This window comes from Benincasa hispida, chromosome 4 (assembly GCF_027475165.1).
Source record: "Benincasa hispida cultivar pf3 chromosome 4, pf3_genome.v1.1, whole genome shotgun sequence".
NCBI lineage: Eukaryota > Viridiplantae > Streptophyta > Magnoliopsida > Cucurbitales > Cucurbitaceae > Benincasa > Benincasa hispida.
This window is the reverse complement of record NC_143481.1, coordinates 45,130,840-45,154,086: the sequence shown is the minus strand read 5'-3', so window position 1 is coordinate 45,154,086 and position 23,247 is coordinate 45,130,840. Positions and strand designations below refer to the sequence as shown.

Sequence of the window (23,247 nt, the reverse complement as noted above, 5' to 3'; positions counted from 1 at the left end):
ATTCGAATTGAACTAGCATATGTTTGTTTATAAAAATTATATATAAAATTACATTAACTATTCATCCTTAATGTAAGCCTTTCTCTGAACGTTATTGAACATCACTTTATAATTCTAAAATATGGAATACAAACTTTCAGACTAGTAATGGGCGAAAAGAACAAAGGCAGGCAAAATGGATGCCATATAGTGTTATGTATATGTTATGTCAAGGCAAGGGCATTGGGGGCTTCCACTTGGAGAATTCCACCAGTTGTCTATTTACAAAAGATCCATTGTGCAACCAAAATGTTTCAGTTGACTGGTGAAACTGCCTAACTTTCCTCTGAAGTTCCCATAGAATTCCTTGCATCGTAGAGCACGGTTCTGAATCTGAGGAATAAACCCATAGGCACCTAACTCGTCTACCTCGTGCTATCATCTCGTCTATGGCCTTATCTGCAAGGGAAAACAGAGAGAGCAGAGGTTTGAGGCCTTAGGCATAAGTTTTAAGACAATATCATGTGGAACAAGATGTAATAGGGTAAGTGAATTAACCTGGAATTGACTCGAGGTACTCCAACAGTTGAGGGCCTATTTCACTGGATGGCCATTTTATTGAGATCTGGGAGTAATCAATTACATTCTGGAAAGGCAATTCAACCTGATCCGAAAGTATAACTGGTACACACTCCTGTAAAGACACAGCATGATATTATCCTGATTACTAATTCCTCTTGCCAGCTTAATGTGTGTGTAGAGAGAGACATACCACAAAAAATGACTCGTAAAAACGAAGTGTCCAAGATGACTCTCCACGAGGAGCAAGACAGAACTTAGCGTTGCGTAGGTGCTCAAAATACTCCAACTTTCCCAATTTGTCAGGACCACTGAACTTCAAAACTGGAGATTCCAACTGTTTGAGATATCATATCCATTTCTTATATATATTAGTTTTCATATCCCCATATTTGTGAGGCTTCATTCAGAGAATGAGACAAGGTACCTTTTCAGGAAATTGTTTTGCAAGTTCTATCAACTTTAGACGACCAGCTTTTCCTTGATCGCGCCCTAAATAGTTTGCCAAGTACTTCCTTTTAGACAAAGGCAAAGGCTGGACTATTTTAGCTCCATGTGAAGTCATCCCATCATCAACATTGCCAGGAATGATGATATCTTTCCATGTATTGAAAGCACTAAAGTCTTTCTTATCTGTCCGATCCCCCTATACTAACGCAGGAAAAGTATTGTTTTCATTATTTTTTTAAAAAAAATTTAAAAGAAAAGTCAAGAAAGTTGAAGTCAATATGAGGCTTAACTACCATCCAACCAGAACAAACTAGAGTGTTGACATTGTTAGAAAAATAGCGCATCGGATAAAAAATCAGTATCTGAAGCAAAATGATGTTCTATGAAACTCTTTATACCTCAGGAGTAAGAATTATGGAACGGTTTATGTAAGTCGCCCAAGATTTAAATAAGTGAGCTCCTGCACCACTGCAATGGGGTAGCAAGAGTGTAAGTAATGAAAGTTGGAAGGGATACTTCTGAAATTTACACCAAAAAATATGTTCCAATCATTACTAAAAGTATGCTATTCTTGCTCAATGTGAAATTTGAACGAACCATCAAAACTGAACAGAAACTACTAACACAGAAACCTTATACCTTGGGAAAACAAATATGTGGTCACGACCCCCTGAGATTCTGAAATACGGCATTTGACCTAAAACCTAATGGTTGGGCAAAATTAGCTCAATATGCAATATGATTAGCCTTTCCTATACCCATAACTACAGGAAACATTGCTAAGATAATGTAACTGTTTCAGCCTATACTTTGCAATATCAAGCAAAAATAAGAGGGGACTGCACCTGTATATATGCTTCGTTAATCTCCTTGTCATTGAGACCACCTAGCATCCTAACGCATTTAACATAAGCTGGCACAAAGAAAAAATCTGCCTCTTCTTTCTTTCTAGTCCGAAATCTCGACTGTAGAAGCAATCTGTGAATTTTCACCTGCAACCAACCAAGCATCATGCGATGACTGTCAATGAGAGGTCTATAGAAGATTTTGGTATTGAACGAAAATTATTTAATAAGAGGTAACGGTGACTAGGTGGCCTTCCTAACAAGTCAGATGCCTCACAGAAAATCCAGACTGCAAATTAAAAGAAGGGAAAAAATTGTAGAAGCCCCAAGAGGAACCTCAAAGACAATCAATCTAAATTCCAAATCTCAATGACTTGTCTCATTCTATCACAAAAATCTTCCGGTTCCTCCTTTTCCATAGTTTACACGGTAAACAGGACGGCATTGGACCAGAAAAACTTGAGAACATTTCAATAACTCTAAATGTTTAAGTTAATATGTGGAATTAAAAGTTTCTACAAAGTTCATGGTAGATTATGCAATCTGTGCCCATTGAGAACATCGAAATCATAAACAGAGAACTTCCACAAGTAATAGGCAGCGCTCAAGCTTCCGCTCGGTTCAGAAGCAGGTAAAATAACATCGAATTCAAGCCTATACGCATTTATAGAATGAACATGGTCGAGATTGCAGCCGCTAAACGATAAATAATCTCAACAGAGGGAGAACAAAACAATTTCAGAAATGGAAACTGTATAAGTCGAGAATAATAAGAATACCTGAGTCCCCCATTGGCCTTTCAAACAAGCAGCAGCCGTGATCTTCCCGTCCCTCCCATACATCAAAGCTTTGAGCCCCTGAATTTCGCTCTCGTCGTAGACATAAATCTTGAGAGAGAGATGGGAACCGTACCCTCTGTCTGGCCACGATAAGGATCCATCGTCGTTTGATTGGAGGGCATAGTGAGATTGACGGAATCCATTGAACGCGTTGTCGGCGGCGGGAGCGAGCAATCGATCGATTGCACGGGTAAGGAAGAAGGTAGTGCAAACTAGAAGCAACGCCCCGATCTGATGCGACCTAGTGCATATTGGAGGATTATGGTGAGTTCCGAATTGTCTCCCTTTGTTGTTCACGCTTCCCATTCTTCGTCTTCCTCACTCTCACAGTCGCTCTCCTCTAATGGACGACCGAAGTTCAGAAATTTTGAAGGGTTTTCTTTTGGAAAATTTGTAGAGATGACCAATATTTGGACCAAAATGCTAAATGACATTTTTTTTAAATCTTGTCAAATAGGAAGTGTCCTCACGTTATTGATCTCACTTTCGCTCTTACTCTCGTTCTACCTTTGATCGGTCTGATGTGATTGCTTATTTGACAATTTTTCCGAAATCATCTATATGAAGTCTCAAGTCAATAATTCCCTAAACATATAGCAATAATTTCGTTAAACTCTTAATTTCATTTCATTGGTGATTTACTTTCTTCGACAGGATTCTTTTCAACGGTATTTTGTTGAACATAGTTTTATTGAACAAGGTTTCCAAGATGGAGTTTTTTTTATAATGGAATGGTTTTTTCCAGAACGGGGTTTCATTGTCTAGATATTTGTTGGAATTGTGTTATTTCTCAAAAAGGTACGAAAAGAGCATTATGGAAGGGAAATTGTATATTGGGAGAGTGAAAGCAAGAGCAAAGGTAGAGATTGAGAGAGTGGGAGCATGAGAGCGAGAGATCATTACCAAGGGTTTAGAGTTTTGAGATTGAGTTCGAACACAAGATTGAGAGTGAGTGAGAACATGACATCGAGAGCAAGAGAGCGAGAATGAGAGAAAAATTGAAATTATGTATTCGACTGATATTCACTTGCTTGTACAACTTAATGACAAACGTTCTCTTGCTTTGTAGGATGAATAGTGTCTACTCATTCAATATGGAGGTGATTGGGATGAGAACCAAAGTTTGTATATTGAAGGCAAGCTAACAGAAATCATTGTGCCTATTACATTGAAATATGAATAACTTAAATCTCACATTTACAGGGTTATAAATATTAGTTCTTTAGATTTTGATGTTATAATGAGAGTTAAATATAAGCTTGATTTTGAACCCCCTCTACAGTATATACGAAACGATGGTCATGTTCGCTTCCTTCTTTTCTAGGTAGATCTTTGTAAAGTTCAACTATTTGTAACCTAAAATAAAATATTGACGAAAATGTGAATACAAGGTTTGGCAATGTGAATTATGATGATAAGGAAGTAGACAGACAATACGAGGAATTATATGTGTTTAAGTGAGAAGAGGGTGATATTTCATTGTCTATATAAACCCTAGAACTTGAGTTCCTAAACATCTTTAATTTGAAGCTAAATTTGATACTTGTATGCTCTAAGATAATTAATGAATTTAACATATGTTGTGTAGGCATAAAGTTGAGTAAAGGGAGGTAACGAAAGAAGGAATTTTCTAAGTATTAAGCTTGAAAGAATTAAGTGAAACCATGTGTAGGATGCTTGCAGAGGTTAAGTGTTTCAAACACTAAGTGAATTTTTAAAAGTGGACAAGAAGCGAAGACTAGGGGTGAAGCCTTGGTGGGAATAGATGAGTGAATGAAGAATGGAGGAAAAGTAAGGTCTAAGTATGGAGACTATTCATTGGCCATGGGAACTTGCATTGAAAGTAAGTATGCCTAGGAGGTTTAGGCGAGTAAGCCATGGGAGGCTTGGTATGTGGGCAGGAAGATGAAGTATGATGTGATGAAAGGAAATGAAGCACGAGGCGATGAGGTATGGTTAATCTTGGGCGGTGAGAAAGGTTATATAGCTAAGGGAGGTATTTAAGTGAAGGTCATTTCCCTTATGCTTTAATTGTGAGAGTATTAGAAGAATAATTTCTTAATTATAATTATTGGGCTAAATCGCATAATTTAAGACTTAAGACAAGTGTTAGTGGCATGAGCTGTCAAATTATGATGCAAGGAAGACATGCCAAGGAAAGTATAAATACGAGTTAATAAGAGGAAATCGGTTTGCCTTACTTGGGCAAAAGAAAAGATTTAGGGCTGCCATGGAGAAATTCAGCCAGAAAGATGCTGAAAATTGAAGAAATCTAGAGGTTGGTCTGAATTTTGAGCAAAGCCAAGCAATCTGTGAAGCTTGGTGAAATTCGAGCTATTTTGGCGGAATTGGAAGCTCAAAATTGGATATAAGTAAGTTTAAAAGTTATTAAAAAGGTTTATGGAAAGAAAATTCAAATTAGATTGATTGAAATTAGTGTTTTGAGTACTGAAAGTAAGGTCTGGAATTTTGGTGTTTGAAGGTGAAGCTGCTAGCTAGAGGTTGAAGAAGACAGACGAGGTGTTGGTCTATTAATGGGGTGCATCCCGTGCACTAGACATGCACAACACACTTATTGTGGGTCAGTAATGCCCAACCAAGTGAAAGTAGTAGCGCTTAACATATAGGCATGCATCGCCCAGCGCCTACCTACAACATCCGACGTTTGACACCCAGTCATTCACCCGCTCGACGCCTATTGCATGCAACGCCCAACGTATAAGTAAGCAATGTTAGGCTTGCCACATCATCCATGTGCCCAGTCTAACATTCGCTCGGCGTATAGCAGTGGCCACTATGTTCAAGTCCCGGAATCAGCCCTTAAGGGAGCAATCTCTCTACTTATCCCTGCTTTGGGAAAGGAGTGAATTCCATCTTGTGGATTGAGTTCTCAGCTCCTAGATTAGACAAGTCCACAAAAAGGTATGCATGTTGAGTTGGCAATCTGGCCACTCTCACTCGTACTAATCAAAGGACCGCCCTCAAAGGCAAGAGTTCCTAAAACACTCAGGATTGAGATCGTATCACCTATGGTTGTTTAGGTGAGATGCAAGTCTCTAGTATCAACGATAAGTCTTTCCTATTCGACGTTTCTCGCAATTGTCAGCTCCGACGCTTTGGTTATATACAGAGTTTAATCATCTCGTGGTCCAGGTCTTATACAAACTCTTTGTATAAGACACCATCGCTCGCACATCTCCACATGAATGGTTAGGATCTACTATCTGTAGTAGTTTACAACACTTGCAAATCTCTACAAAGCGGACCGTATCCATAGTGTCACTACCTTAATCCTTATACTACATACTTATTTAGGTTATCACTTATGGCATGATCCACTTGTATATCACATATACATGCTTAAGTTCACATAAGATAACCAAGGAGCTTTGTTTATTGGATATGAGTAAATACCAGAATTAAATAACAATTATTTTATTCATCAAATAATGTGTATCTTTATAAAACAACGAGACTCCAAGAGAATTAAGAAATCAATCCCAACAATCTCCCACTTGTCCTAATGACTCAAGAGACTAATGTACAATACAATATAAAAATGTACAATATATAATAAACTAAGGCATACCCCAGTATCATCTCCCATTTCCCCTAGAAAAGATGTCGCATGTCCCACAGACCCAGACTCTCCTAGTGACCCTCGAACACTTTAGCCATGAGGGCCTGTGTAAAGAGATCAACAACGTTATGCTCCGATGTGATCTTTGGGACTATCACATCACCGCGATGCACAATCTCCCCGATAAGGTGATATTTTCGTTCGATGTGCTTACCCCGACGATGACTCCTAAGTTCCTTCGAATTTTTCACAACTCCATTGTTATCACAATAAAGAGTGATAGGCAAATCCATATTTGGAACAACTTCCAAATCTGAAAGGAACTTCCTCAACCAAACAGCCTCTTTAGTTGCTTTACAAGCCGCTACGTATTCGGCTTCCATAGTGGAGTCCACGATGCATCCTTACTTGATGCTTCGCCAGACTATAGCCCCTCCAAAGTAAACATTAGCCCCAATGTCGATTTGCAAGAATCTCTATCGGTTTAAAAGTCAGAATCCGTGTAACATGTAAGGATTAGATCCTTATCTCCATATACAAGCATGTAGTCCCTCGTTCTCTGAAGATACTTAAGGATCGTCTTGACCGCCGTCTAGTGATCAAATCCTGGATTGGACCGATACCGACTGACAATCCTTACTGTATAGCAAATGTTGGGTCTGATACATAACATTGCATATATCAAGCTTCCTACAGCAGAAGCATAAGGAATTCGTCTCATCTTCTTAACCTCTTGAAGTGTCTTAGGACATTGATCCTTAGACAAAATGATTCTATGTCTGAAGGGTAACAAACCCCTCTTGGAATCCTGTATCCTATACCTTATCAACATCAATGTACGATGCCTGAGACAGGGGCTAACCATTTGTTCTTGCGATCCTGAATAATCTGGATCCCTAGAACATATTGTGCCTCACCCAAATCTTTCATTTGGAACTGGGCAGCTAGCTAATTCTTAATGTCAGTCAGATACCCTACATCATTCCCAATTAGTAGGATATCATCCACATACAATACCAGGAAAGCTACTGAGCTATTGATGATTTTTTTGTAAACACAAGACTCATCAACATTCTGATCAAAGCCAAATGACTTGACAGCAGTGTCAAATCTGATGTTCTAAGATCTAGATGCTTGTTTCAGCTCATAAATGGACCTATTAAGCTTGCAAACTCTTTGCTCTTGATCTGGAACTATGAACCCCTCTGGTTGAGTTATATAGATGGTCTTCTCAAGATTACCATTAAGAAAGATAGTCTTGACGTCCATTTTCCATATTTCATAATCATAAAATGTGGCTATGGACAGGAGAATCCTGATAGACTTTAGCATGATAACAGGTGAGAAAGTTTCCTCATAGTCAACTCCCTCGATCTAGGTATAACCCTTTGCCACGAGTCTAGCCTTAAAGCTTTGCACCTTTCCATCTACACCTCTCTTTCACTTATAGATCCACTTAACCCAATAGGTCTTACCCCATCAGGTGGATCAACAAGCTCCCAGATGTTATTGAAGTACATAAACTCCATTTCCTGGTTCATGGCTTTAACCCATTCATCTTTGTCAACATCTTTCATTGCTTTCTTAAAAGACAACGGATCCTCGATCCCATCATTCGTAATGATGTTTTGGGCTTCAGTAAGACCCATGTAGCGATCCGATGGATTCATGACCCTCTCACTATGTCAAGGCAGTCTCAACTCCTGAGCTAGTTGACTAGACGTTCCGACCTCAACAACTCTTGTTGATCTATCGGCCTGTTCAATAACACTTGTTGAACCCTCAACAATCTCAGTCTCATTTGAGATCTCACATAAAACAAGCTTACTCCGTGGCTTATGATCCCTCATATGATATTCTTCTAAAAAGATAGCATTTGTAGAGATAAACACTTTGTTTTCACTCGAATAATAGAAGTATCCACCTCTCGTTTCCTTGGGGTGCTAACGATGTCGAGTTGAGTAAGACACCACCAAGAAGGTTATCTTGGTATTCTCGGTGTGAGAATTCAAAGGGTGGACTCTTTTTGGATTTGGTATGAGGCAGACGAGGAGGAATGAAAATCGTGTACACGATTAGGCAAGTGGGAGAAGACAGAAACCTATCACATAGGTCGATGTCCAATCGTTTAGTTAAAGCTAAGCGATCGTTTAGCTCATCGTTTAGCTCAGTGTCTATCGCCTACAAAACACTACACGTCAAGCTGTCGCTTAGTAAATCAGTATTTAGTTGACAAGCTTCGTGAGTTTCTTTTTGCGAGAGAGAAAACTCAAAAACAATTTTTCAACCTTTTGTAAAATCTTTCTAAAATTAGGAAAACAATTTTTCTTTTATCTCACGGTTACCATGAACCACCAATAACCTCCCACTCAACTCGTTATTAGAGAAAAAGATTTAATTATCCAATAATTAATATTATTATAAATATAAATGATAATCAACTTATCATATTATATTTATAACCTATAGTTTTAATATTTCATCTCATGAAACATATAAACCATAGTTCTTTTTCTATTCCATGGTACTTAATGTAAATCTCATTTACATCAATCCTTCACTAGATGTATCTCATACATCATACCGATTATATCATATATAATCAAAATACCTCTTGTCATTTTGAACATTTCAAATCAACACCAAGAACTAATCCTCAACTGAATCCATTGAACTACCAAGGGGACCTTATGGACTTATAGCTCGAAACTCCAACAGTACGTGAATAACTGACTAAACTCTTTAGTCACGGGATCCACCATCCGTTAACTGCCAGGCACTCCACTAAAGACCGATAGCTGAACTCTCCTTACCACAGATATATTATGTGTCCATCTTAACCAATCAGCAGTGCGACAACCCTTCATAGATCGCTCGTAAGTATAGCTCGGCCAATAACCGTTATGCCCCTATAGTTACATCTAACTCCTTAAATACAACCGATCCCTCTAATGAACATAAGTCATAGTCCTACTATGACTGAGTCCTCTCTTCCAAAGAAAAGTTGTAGCCACTATCTTCAAGCCCCGAATCAGCTCTTAAGGGAGTAATCTCTCTACTTATCCTGCTTTGGGAAATGAGTGAATTCCATATCGTGGATTGAGTTCCTAGCTCCTAGATCAGACAAGTCCCCAAAAAGGTAGGCATGTTGAGTTGGCAATCTGGCCACTCTTACCCATACTAATCAAAGGACAGCCCTCAAAGGCAGAAGTTTCCAAAACACTCAGGATTGAGGTCGTGTCACCTATGGTCGTTTATGTGAGATGCAAGTCTCTAGTATCAACGGCGTTATATACAGAGTCTAATCATCTCGTGGTCCATGTATTATACAAACTCTTTGTATTAGGATCTACAATCTGTAGTAGTTTATAACACTTGCAAACCTCTACAAAGCGGGTCGTATCCGTAGTGTTACCAGGATCAAGTATCCCACCTTAATCCTTATACTACAGACCTATTTAGATTATCACTTAAGGCATGATCCACTTGTATATCACATATACATGCTTAAGTTCACATAAGATAACTAAGGAGCTTTGTTTATTGAATATGAGTAAATGCTAGAATTAAATAACAATTATTTTATTCATCAAACAATGTGTATCTTTACAAAACAACGAGACTCCGGGAGAATTAGGACGCCAATCCCAACAGAGCTAACTAAGTATCTATAAGCGACAAATGGTTTCCTTGATTGCTTTCAAGGCATGATTTTATTTAAATGAACTACTTTTCTGATAAATGTAAAGTATGAGTTATATGTTTCAATGTCCCTAAAGTTATGTTTAAGCATGAATTTCTCTTAAATGAACTTTATATGCTACCCTTTTCAATGATATGTCTTAAGCAAGGTTTTAGCAATGATAAGTGTTCCTAGCATGATGTTTATTTTGAAGAATACTTTTTCCTCATGCTTTGTATTTATGGAATAGAAGTGAACATGTATTAAATAAGGGCTTTACAAGATAATGTTTTATGTACCCTAGTTTCACAACTCCCGATACTCAAGGAGATGAAGGTATCCGGGGAATTTCAGGAAATATCTATTATACAAGTCTTTGGGACCCACCTTGGCACATATAAAGGCTTTGGGCCATGTGCAAGAGTCCTTAGCCTTTTGAAGTAATTTCTACGTACATGTATAAGAGTTATTGACGTTGAGTGTATTGAGCTTGCTCTACTTCAACCAAGGTTCAAGGGTACTAGTCATGAAACTATGTATGATGAGATTTATGTAAACTATATCATGTTTTCGATGTTTTCAAATGCTTTTATGAGACGAATTGATATTGCCAAGTTAATGATTTCTATGAATGTTTTATAAACCTAGAAGTTTGAAAAGCCTGTTGATTTACAGTAGCTTGTATTAATGTAAAGTATATTTATTTATTTAAATAGTCATTCACTAGGCTTCCCTGCTCACGATTTTAAAATATTTTACTTCCTATGTAGTGGTTGAGTTCTCGGTGCCTATATTACAGCTACCAATCTGGCACACATTTCCAAAACACAAGTCATCTCAGAAATTCTTTAAGTTTATATTATCTCTTTTGTTGTCTAATAGTCATGTACATACCAGATGGGAATTGGAAAGAACCCAAGTTTGTAATTATGATCTAGATCTTATGGTATGAACTGTGGTATGTGCATATGTATGTATTGCTTGTGATATGATAGATCTAATTACGCAACTATTTGAGTTTTGATTGCTTCAGAGGCTTGAATTAGAGATGCCTATATATATATATATACATACTACTTGTTTATTAAGTTATATAGAGGTGAAGAAACAGGTTGTAAGTATTAGATAGGCAGTGGGTATCATAAGAGGGTTGGCATCTGTTGTCTTCACATCTCTTTCCAATTTATGAGGGTAGCCTAGGAGGGGGTGTGATAGTCTACAACCTTTTCTACTAGGGGTGGACAGCAAAACCGCTTAAACCGAACCAATTTGCAAAACAAAACTGAACCAATTTATAAGCAAAACCAAAAAAATCGGTTCAATGCAGTTCGTTGGACTATTAAAACCGAACCAAACCATTTAAATATATATATATACACAATATTAATAAAAAGTTAAAATATCCCTTCGGCTTCCCACGTGCTCGTTCACCTTTGCCCGTGAGTCTGTGACCACGTTCTTTTCTTCGCTTTTGTTTCTTTCTTTCTTCTTTAGGGTTTGTGGCCGCCGCACCCGCCACCCGCAGCCGTTCTTCATCAGCTAGCATTTCAGGCAACTTTCCAGTTTAGTTCGTCTTCGACTCGTCACTCTTCATTTCAGCTTTAGTTTGAGTTCGAGTCCGAGTCTTCTTCTTCGAATTCCAAATCATTTATAGTCTTCGTCTTTGAGTTCGAGTCCCAGTCTTTGGCTTCGTCTTCGAGTTCGAAATTGAGCTTTCGTCTTCCCTCAGTCCTCATTCGATTCAGATTTCAGGTAAATAAAAAAAAAATTGTTAAGTAACTACTAAAATTGTGTAAACAAATCTTTACCTGTTGAGTGTATCAAAAAAAGAAGACGTTAGATCGGGCATTCAGGCCTACTGAACATAGGGCACGCCTATTGAAATTATGTAAATCTTTATCTTAGATTAGGGATTTGATAGGTTTTAAGAAAAAAAGACATAAGCTTTAATAGCTAATTAAAAATCAACAATTATAATATGACATAAAAGGAAGAAACTTGAAGAAAAGAAAAAAAAAAACAAAACTTGAGAGAAGAACCTAATTAGAAAGAGGAGAGATTTGATGTTGTTGATGTTGTTGTTGTTGGTTATTGTTGTTATGTTTGAACTTTGATCTATCAAATGAATGAAGGATCAACAATTCATAAATTCAATAAAATATTTTAATTTTTAGTTTAAGTAAATGATTTTCTTTGATGGTAATAAGTTTTCTCTCTTTTTTCCCCTTTATACCATCACAATGAGCTTGAGCTTGAGCAAGAGCAACGATTCCAATGATGATGTTGTTGTGATGCCATCACTACCACCACCATGAAAAGACGAAAGTGAGGAGACAGTTTCAAAGCATGCAAATGGAAGAATGAGGAAAAATTCATCTATGATATGGGATCACTTTACTAAATGTTCTAAATATAGTGATGATGACCCACATGCTAAATGTAACTATTGTGGTATGGTGTATGCATGTCATCCTAGAAGAAATGGAAATTTGACTATGAGAATGCATATTGAACAATACTGTAAAAAAAATCCTTATCAGATTAAGAAGTCTAAGTTAGATGTAACACAAAGTAAGTTGGTTTTTAAGAAGAATAAGGGTATTGGAGATAATTCACAATCGCTTTCATCCCTTAGTTATAAGATGTTTACTATCGAGACTGCTCGGAGACTACTTGCTGAGATGATTATTATAGATGAGTTGTCATTTAAATTCGTGGAGAACCAAGGGTTTAAGAGGTTTGTGAATGAGACTTTGACGTTAGTAGAACCTAATTTTGTTCTTCCTTCTCGAAAAAACAATTGCTAAAGATATTTTGAGAATTTATGATAGCACGAAAGAGATGTTGAAAGACATTTTTGTGAAAGAAGGATATAGAGTGTCACTCACAACCGATACGTGGTCATTAATCCAAAATATGAACTATTTGGTTTTGACTGCACACTTTATTGATAAAGATTGAAAATTACATAAGAGAATTCTTAATTTCACCCAAATTGAGAATCATAGAGGGGAGACAATAGGAAAAGAGGTTGAGAAATGTCTAAAAAAATGGGGTATTGAAAGGGTTATGACATTGACATTTGATAATGATTCGTCAAACGATACTGCCATTGCTTATTTGAAGAAGCGTTTTAAGCATGGGTGGTGTTAGATGGTGAGTTCTTGCATGTTCAATGTTGTGCACATATATTGAACTTAATTATATGCGATGGCCTAAAAGATATTAATGATTCATTGGTTCGAATTCCAGATGTTGTGAAGTTTGTTAAATCTTCTCCTGCTAGACTTGCCATATTTAAGAAGTGTATCAAAGAGGAGAACATAAATAGTAAAAGTATATTGTGTCTTAATATTCCAACTAGATGGAACTCTACTTATTTGATGCTTGAGGCCGCTATAAAATTTGAAAAGGCATTTGAGAGGTTAGAAGACTACGACACAGTCTACATGAATGAGGAGGAAAAACCAACCACCAGGGATTGGAAAATTGCAAGAATATTTACCAAATTCTTGTCAGTGTTCTATGAAGTAACCGTTAGGCTTTCAGGGTCTTTGTATGTTACTTCCAATATAGTCTTACATGAGATTAGTATTGTTCAGAATTGCATAAAGAAAATATTCAAATGTAATTGGTCCTAATGATGTGCTTTTGCAAGAAATGGCAACGAAAATGTAAGAAAAGTTTGATAAGTAGTGGGGAAAAAAAGATAGAACAAAATTATTCTTGTATGTTGCCTTCGTTTTGGACCCTTTTTATAAGATGAAATTTCTTTTACATTGCCTAAATCAATTATTTGATGTTGATGTGGCAAAAGCCGTAGGAAGTAAGGTAGAGGGTGTTTTGAGAGCATTATTCAATGAATACATTTTGTCACTATCAGTTGTTAATAAGGGTCAATCTTCATGTACCATTAAAAGTTCTCCATTTAGAACTACAAGTGCAAGTACTTCAGAGATTTTTCGTTTTGATTTTGTGATTTAGATGAAGATGATTCGCAACATCTGGATTCAAAAGTTGATATTTACTTACTGGAGTGTCGTGTTAAACGTGAGGATAACTTTGATATCTTAGATTGGTGGAAGAGGAATTCTTCTAGATATAAGATTCTTATCAAAATTGCACGAGTTTTTTTAGCAATTCCGGTATCCACAGTTGCTTCTAAATCCACATTCAGCACTAGTGGGAGAGTAATTGATCCTTTTCGTACCTCATTATCTCCAACCACTGTTGAGGCACTTGTATGTGCACAAAACTGGTTACATTCTGAACAAATTAGCATTGGTTTATAACAATACGTGGAGGAAATTGAAGATGAAGAGGAAGGTTCGTATATTCTAAACATATTTATATATTTTTTCAACATATTTATTCATATATTTATTATAGTAACTACTAATAAGTTTATAATTTGTTTCTTAGTCTTCATAACGGGATTGAACAGAGTGGCAAATGCAGAAAACAAGGAGAAAGAGAATAATGATTGACAAGCGAAACAAATTTGTTTGTATTGAGTGGACTTTTGGCGTTTAGCTTGTTATTTGCTTTTATGTGACTTAAAATTTGAAGGTAGTTGTTTGAAATTTGTGTATTGTGTATTTTGGAGAATTTTTTAGTTTTTAACTTTTTATTGTAGTCATTTGGATTGATATGTTTTTATGAGTTATTGTGGATTGATATTTAAGAAATTTCTGTATTGTGTACTTTGGACATGTTCTTATTGTGGATTGATATCTAAATTATGTTTAGAGTATAAAAAAAGAGAATATACAAATTTCAAAAAAAGGAACAAGAAAAATAAAATGCAATTTAAATTATGATATTTAAATTATTTGAAAAATTTGTAAAATAAAAAAAGAGAATATACAAATTTCAAAAAAAGAAAGAAGGAAAATAAAAGGCAAGAGAGAGTGGAAGGAAGAAGGAAAATAAAAGGCAGAAGAAACAAAAAAAAGTTAGAAATAGGCCAAAAAAATGAAACCGATTCATGAAATCAAACCAAACCGAATGAAACAGGTTCGGTTTGGTTCCACTTATAAATAATATCAGCTCGGTTCGGTTTGACCTCCAAACTGAACCGAACTGAATCGATTCCACCCCTACTTTCTACCATCAACATTATTAATAGAGAATGATCGTATTAATCTATGGGACCTGGAAAGAGAAACTCAATGTAATTGACCAATGCTTATAATAGGAGATCACTAGGATTGAATTCAATGGATTGTGGTCCTCTAGAAGATTGTGGTCTTCAAGATTGAAGGAACCGGTGAAGGTTCATTGTGGAAGCGGAGATCGGTCCTATAATTTATTTTCACATAACAAATACTTTTACAGAAACAAACAGAAAAATTATGCGTACAATCAAAATTTACAGCATGCCAAAATCAAAAGTGAAAAGGAAAAATAGGGTTTCAAAAAGAACTTACCCTTGATGAAAACACTCTTCGTGTGAATTCTCTTCTCCAAATTTTCACCAATCAAAAGGATACCAAAAACCAAAAGTTTTGTGGACACCACCACGAGAAGTTCCTCTGGATTCTCTAGGATGAGAATCACAGGAGTTTCTCAATTCTGTGATTTTTGGAGAGGAAATTGAGAGGGAAGAAAAACTTTCTATGTATTTTAGAGAGCTCCAAAAACCATCGCGAATCCTTTCTCTCTTATCTTCTGAGAAGAAGATTTCACAGAAAACAAACTTCACCACTCACGACGTGAGTTGAAAGAATTAAGGAGAATGAAGTTATTTCTCTCCCTTTAATTAAAAATTAAAATTCAAATAAAAATAAATTAATTTTTACTTAAATGATATATATATATATATAAAACTATAGGTTACATGACATAAAACATATAACATATGGTTTATTATTGTATTACATACAATATAACCTATAGTTTTATTTCTCTTATCGATGATATTTAATAAAAATCCCATTTATATTGAATTTAATTATATGAATCAAATTCATATAATTAATATTTGAATCATATTCAAATATTTATTTCCTCTCAAACAAACTATATATTATAAAGTATCATATACACTATATTAATTTTATCATATATAATTAAATTAAATTTCTCTTAATTAATTTGAAAAATTCAAATTAATCCAAAATTAATTCTCATTAAATCCCTCTTAAGCTACAAAGGGAACCTCATGGACCTATAGCTTGAAGCTCCAATGGTACTTGAATAATTAATTAAACTCCTTTAATTAAATTATTCAACATCCATTAACTGTTGACCACTCCACTAAAGACCGACAATTACACTCTTCGCACTACAGATATATTTTTGTGTCCATTGGATATAACCAGTCAATAACTCTTCGCACTATAGATATATTTGTGTCCATTGGATATAACCCTTCATAAATTGCTCATAAGTACATATATATATTTGTGTCCATTGGATTTAATCAAGTGAACAATTTTTGTGTCCATTGATTAAATATTAATTATATTTCTGTTGATTCAAATGTTAAGTTCTGCGATAACTCTTCGCACTATAGATATATTTTTATGTCCATTGGATAAAATCAACCATGAAGGGAGCAATTTATCTACTTTCCCCTGCATTGGGGAAAGAGTGAATTCTGTCTTGTGTAGTTGTGTTCCTAGCTCCCCAATCAAACGAGTCCCTAAAATGATAAGCTTATTGAGTCGGTGATTTGGCCACTTTCACACATACAAATCAAAGGACCGCCTTCATAGGCAGGAGTTCACAACTCACTCAAGATTTAAGTCATGTTATCTATGGTCATCCTGCTGAAATGTAAATCTCAATTATGAACGATGTTATTGTTGGGTTGTATGTCCAAAAACTCGCAGTTTATAATGTTAAACATATTTTATTATCATTAAAGATGTTATTGATGTTTATTCAATAAAATTGTTATTGAATATGTGAATTGCACTTGTAAAGTCTAAATCCAATAAACTAAAGATCCATGACTATTATTTGAATACATGAACTTTATGTGGAGAAATAAGAGTGGATCAAGTTCAGTAAATAGCCAAAATGGTCTATAGTATATGAATAAAGTTGGATACCTTATTCTGGTAACACTATTGAATGCAGCTCACTCTATAGTTGTTACAAATTGTTGTAAAGTGCTACAAACAAAGTGATCTTGATTTGTTAATGTATTGACATGAGAAGTGGGGGCGTCCTATGCAATGAGTTTGCATAAGATAGGACCAAGAATTAAGTCACTCGTACTTTATAACGTTGTTTACTGTTTAAGACTGACTATTTCAAAGCGATGATCTAGGTAACGTCTTAATCCTGAGCTAAGTATGAACTTCTATTTATTCGAGATTATCCTTAGATTTGCATGGGTGAGGATTGGCCCAAACAGCGCCGGCTCAATAAGTCTCCCATTTCAAGGGTAAGACCGAGTAGATAGTTGGGTACATAGGGTGTAAGACGAAATTCACTCCTATCTGCTTTTAAGGATAGTAGAGAGGTTGTTCCCTTAAGTGTTGACTTCGGGTCTTGAACAATGGGCCTCCACCATTTCATTGGCCTGAGAGGGACTCGATTTAGTGATTGGATCACAAACTAATTGTTCATTAGAGGATCAGTGGGACTTAAGGAGGAAGATGTAATCTCCGGAACAGCTTTTGACCCAACCGTTATTACAAATAACATGTGAAGGGTAACTTACTAATCATGGTTATATCGAGTGGACATAATATATCTATAGTGAGGAGAGTACAACTACTGGGTTTTAGTGAAATGACCCGATAATTAAAGAATGGTGGTTAATTAGGTTAAAGAGTTTAGCTAGTTAATCGCGGATTGTTGAAGCCCATGATCTGTAGGTCCATGAGGTCCCCCTACTAGCTCATATCGGACTAAACCTTAGAACAGTATGAAGAACGAATTTGAAGTGTTCAAATTCGATTTTTGGAGCAAACCGTTAAATATATCGAAATATATACGATATATTTAACCTAATGTTTAATTGTGAATTAAACATAAAAAGAGAGAAAAATATGAGATATTTAAATAAGATTTAAGTATCAAGATTATGAATAGAGATTCATCTAAATTGGGATTAGTGTTGGATTTAATATTAAATTAAATTAATTAAATTATTTAATTAATTATTTAATATTAATTTAATTTATTGATTATTAGAACTAATTTTGAAATTAAATGGAATTAGTCAAAATTGCATTAAAAGTCAAATTGTTGACTAGGTTAAAAATGCAATGAAAGTCAAAAAGTCAAATTGGTTGATTTTGGACTTTGAGAGACAAACTTTGACCAAGTTAGTGGAAAGATCCAACATTTGTGAGTGGGAGATGCCAGCTTCTACATGGCTAAGTGTTGTCTTCATTTGAAGAAACTTGTCCCATTAAATCTCACTTTGAGTTAGTGGAATTTTTAGCGTCAAATTCTCATCAAACTTAAAGTTGCATATTTTGCATGTAATGGTCTTTAAAAGGGAGTGTTTAATGAATTTTAAAAACTCTTGGCCATAGTGGAATAGCCTTTTTCCTCTCCAAATTAGTCACTCATCGGATCCCACCATCCCGTTCTAAGGCTGGAGAATAGTTGGGAAGACTCTCGTGGTGGTCTACGAACCGTTCATGGGGAGATTGGAGCTAATTTGGAGAAGATTCAAAGTCTACAAAGGTTATATTCTTTTTCTCATTTTATTTGTTTCAATTGCATGCTTATCTTTGTAATTAACCTAATTAGAGTACTTTAGATCTATTTTTCTTCCCTGCACATATGTTCATTCCATCAGTTATATAATGAGACTAGTCATTTAGTGATCTGGTCTTATACAAACTCCTTGAAAACCCCCCCTTATATGTATGATCAGGATCAGATCATTTGTAGCACTTTACAACAATTGTAACATCTACAAAGCGGGTCATAGTAGTGTCACCAGGATAAGGTATCTAATCTTTCTATTTACTACAGATCATTTAGGTTATCTCTTAAACATGATCCACCCGTATATCTTTAAATACATGTTTAAGCTACAGATGATAACCTTGTATGTTAGTTTATTGGTTTGTGGGTTTAATACTGCTAAATGTCAAATAAAACATCTCATATTTTATTAAATAAATAAAATGTTTATTCAATACAATTACAAACTACAGGACCCTACGAGATTTAGGACATCGACCCCAACACAGATGAGCGTGGTTCTTCAGTGGATGGTAACAAGAGATCAACATGATTGAATGAAATGGATTGTGGTCCAACAAAGTTGTTATTGTGGTTGGTGCCCTAAATCTCGTGGGTTTCATAATTTTTAAATTCATTGTACATAAATTGTTTATGTAATAAAATAAGATGTTATTATATTCAACATTTAGTTTGCATTAACCCAATCCAATAAATTAAGATCCAAAGTTATTTTATGTAACTTAAGCATATATGTGGTTGACATACAAGTGGATCGTGTTTAAGGAGGTTTTGATCAATGGGTATGAGTTATTAAGTTGGGTGAGTATTTATTACCCATGTTTGTTAAGCCCATAAAGAAAACCTATGGGTTATTAAAACTACCTTTTTTACCCACTCAAAACTCCCCTTTTTTATCCCCTCAAAACTAACCCTAAAAATCAATATATTTTCATTTCTTTCTCTCTTCCCTCATCTTTGCCGTTTGGATCCAAATCTGATTTTTTTTTTTTTTTTTTTTTTGCATACGTCATGACATGTAATTTTTGTGTTTGTATTATGACATGGATATTATAAGTATCGAAAAGAACATATATTTTGTAAATTTTTTTTGGAAACGGCCACATGTTCGGTCGGTTCATATTATTTTTGTGATCTTATGAAAAATGTTACTGTACTACATCACATTCTTATCATCATAATTAAATAAAAGGTAATTATCCTATGTAGAATTTCAATTCCAAATATACTATCCATATTATATAAAAATAAACTGTATGATATGTGAAATAATAAAGTTAAGTTAGCAAGATTCAATATATATACATACAATATACCAATTAGTAATTGGGATAACTACCTTCAATATATATACATACATTCATAATATATACATACAATATACAATATACCAATTAATTGAGTAACAATATGAAATATATTTTGTTGGTATGTTTTACCGATTGAAGAGAATTAGAATTATTACAGTTTTTGAAAAGAATATATGAAAAATAATCTATTATGTTCTACAAATTGAGAAAAAATTTGAAATTGTCCAGTTTATGTCATAAATGATTTGAGAAAATACATGTATATTTGAAACTTAATCAACAATAGCAAAGCATAAAACTAAAAAATAAAATAATGAAATAAAAAACAAACAGAAAAAAAATAGAACTAATCTCATTCACAAAAAACTGCATCAAATCCCCAACTCAACTCAACTCAACTCTGCATACCAAACATAGACAATAATTATCAATTCAACTCAACTCTACAAACAAACACAGACAATTTAACTCCCCAGATAATTTAACTCTTCAGATAATAATTACCAACTCAACTCTCTACTTTTATCACGCACCAAACACACCCTAAGTAATAACCTAAATGGTCTGTAGTATATGGATAAGGTTGGGTGCTAAATGGTCAACTCTCCACTCTCCACTTTACAACTCTCTACTTTTGTTTGTAACACTCTCATTTCATCTTATTATTGAAAGAGTGTTATTGTATTGTGAGGATAAATTTGTTGAGTGCTTAAACTTGTAAATCTACTCTAGTGAGAATTGTATTGTGTTCTTCAAAAATTCCAACATTTGTAACGGTTTGATCCTAAACCGTGGAAAGGATCGGGTTTTCTCTTAAACCCATAAAAGGAGCGGTGGTGTAACGGTTAGGCTTTAATCCGTGGAAAGAGTCGGAAAGATTGTATTCAAATTCCCAAGAGGTGCTTGGAGAGTGGAGTAGGTCGAGTTTGACCGAACCACTATAAAAATTACGGTGTCTTCTTCTCTAACTCTTTCCTTTTTTTTATTTTTGCAATTAATTTAAGCAATTTATTGTATGTTTTAGTTTGTTCTTATTTATTTGCTAAAACTTGATAGAATTAAATGATCACACTTTTTGTCATCTTATTTGTTGCATAAATTGAATTTTTCTTATTATTTATAAAAAAAAAAGTGTATTAATTAGTTTAATTGGGTTAATTTAAAAAACAAATAAAGTTTAATTAAACCCTATTCACCCTCCCCTAGGGTTGCCATATTGATCCAATAATTGGTATCAGAACGGGTTGCTCTTCTTGAAATATTTATTTATTGATAAACTTAATTGTTTTTTAGCTATGGCAACTTTAGGTTTTATCCCTTTTACCGATAGTCAATCTATTACAAAGCCTCCTTTCTTTAATGGTACTAATTATAGTTATTGAAAAAATAGAATGAGATTTTTCCTACTTTCTATTGATTATGATTTATGGGATATTGTTGAGGAAGGTTTTAAAATTCCAACAAAAGATGTTAATGGTGTTAACACTATAAAACCTAAGAAAGAATGGTCAATAAATGAAAATAAAGCATGCTCTTTAAATGCCAGAGCTATTAATTGCTTATTTTGTGGTTTGAATGAAGTTAAGTATAATAGAGTGTCTATTTGCAAAACCGCTAAAGAGATATGGGATAAATTAGAAATTACTCATAAAGGAACTAGTCAAGTAAAAGAAACAAAGATTGACATGTTAGTTCATCAATATGAAATATTTAAAATTGATGAAAATGAAGCTATTTTCGATATGTTTATTAGATTTACTAACATTGTCAATGCTTTAGAAGGACTTGGGAAAAAGTACTCAAATCTTGAGAAGATAAAGAAACTATCGTGGTCTTTGCCTAAACAATGGGAGCCTAAAGTCACTACCATTCAAGAGGCAAAGGATCTCAAATCTCTCTCCATTGATGAACTCATGGGCTTGTTGTTGATGCATGAGATAAAGATCAAGAAAAACATGGAGGATGAGAAGAAAAAGAAAGAAAAGAGTATAGCTTTAAAGACCATCTCTTTAGAAGTTGACTCCCAAGATGAAGATGACCCTGATGAAGATGATGTTGCCTATCTTTCACGTAAGTATAAGAACTTCATCAAGAGAAAGAAGCAATTCAAGAAGCATCTCTCCAACCAAAAAGAGTCAAAAGGTGAAAAGAGCAAAAAGGATGAGGTAATATGTTATTAATGCAAGAAGCCAGGTCATATTAGAACTGATTGTCCTCTTCTCAAATCATCCAAGAAATCCAAGAAGAAAGTAATGAAAGCTACTTGGGATGATAGCGATGAAAACGAAAATGGGAGTGATAATGAAGAAGTGGCCAATTTTTGCTTCATGACTCATAGTGACAAAGAGGATGAACAAAATGATGAGGTAACTCTAGAACCTCTTTCTTATAATGAATTGTTTGAAGCTTTTGAAAATATACAAAATGATTTAGAAAAACTTAGTTCTAAGTATGTTGTGCTTAAAAATAAATACAATGTTTTATCTAGTAAACATAAGTCTTTACTTGAAGAAATTGTTTGCTTAAAAGAGAATGAGCATGATGTTATGCATATTGATGAAATGAATATCTCTTGTGACAAGCATGCTTTTGATTGTGATGAGAAAAATGCCTTGCTTGACAAAGTTAAATTTCTTGAGCATGATAGTTATGAAAAAGATAATTTGATTAAATTACTCAAATAAAAGGAATTTAGTGCTTTACAAGAACTTGATAAGGTAAAGAATCTATTAAAAAGTTGACAATAGGTGCTCAAAGATTAGACAAGATAATTGAAGTAGGCAAGCCTTTTGGTGATAAAAGAGGTTTAGGCTATATTCATGAATGTTCTACTCCTTCAAGTTCTAAAACTATCTTTGTTAAAGCATCTCATAATATGCCTAAGGTTATGTCTAAGCATGTTAAATCTAACTTTATGCCTATATGTTATTATTGTGGTGTTGAAGGCCATATTAGACCTAAGTGTTTTAAATTTAAATATGTTCATACTACTTCTCCAAGAAGAAATTTTTCTTAAAGGGCAAAGTTTCACAATGCTTCAAGGAATAATTTCTCTAAGAAAAGTAGAGTGCATAAACTTATTGTAAGAGATAAATCTTTGCATAATGTTGTTTGTTTCTCATGTGGCAAGTTTGGACATACAACTTATTCTTGTTACTTGTCTAAATCCAATGCCTTAAATGTCTATGCAAAAATGAAATGGATTCCCTAATTTGTCAATGCTAACCATCTAGGACTCAAACAAGTGGGGGTACCAAAGAATCAAACTTGAACATTGGTGTTTGTAGGTTTGTTTGAAAGCCTC

General features: G+C 34.7%; 1 protein-coding gene across 1 annotated transcript; it reads right to left on the bottom strand.

Annotated features, from left to right (window-relative positions):
• Position 1: 1 nt before the first annotated feature.
• Positions 2 to 3,135, bottom strand: LOC120075153 (Exostosin family protein). The gene is made up of 8 exons (XM_039028334.2): positions 2,633 to 3,135; positions 1,854 to 2,000; positions 1,648 to 1,712; positions 1,407 to 1,476; positions 986 to 1,204; positions 752 to 895; positions 538 to 673; positions 2 to 438 (listed from the first exon to the last, which is right to left on the bottom strand). The coding sequence occupies exons 1-8, from the start codon at positions 2,996 to 2,998 to the stop codon at positions 209 to 211; spliced, it is 1,377 nt and encodes a 458-aa protein (XP_038884262.1). The 5' UTR covers positions 2,999 to 3,135; the 3' UTR covers positions 2 to 208.
• Positions 3,136 to 23,247: the final 20,112 nt, after the last annotated feature.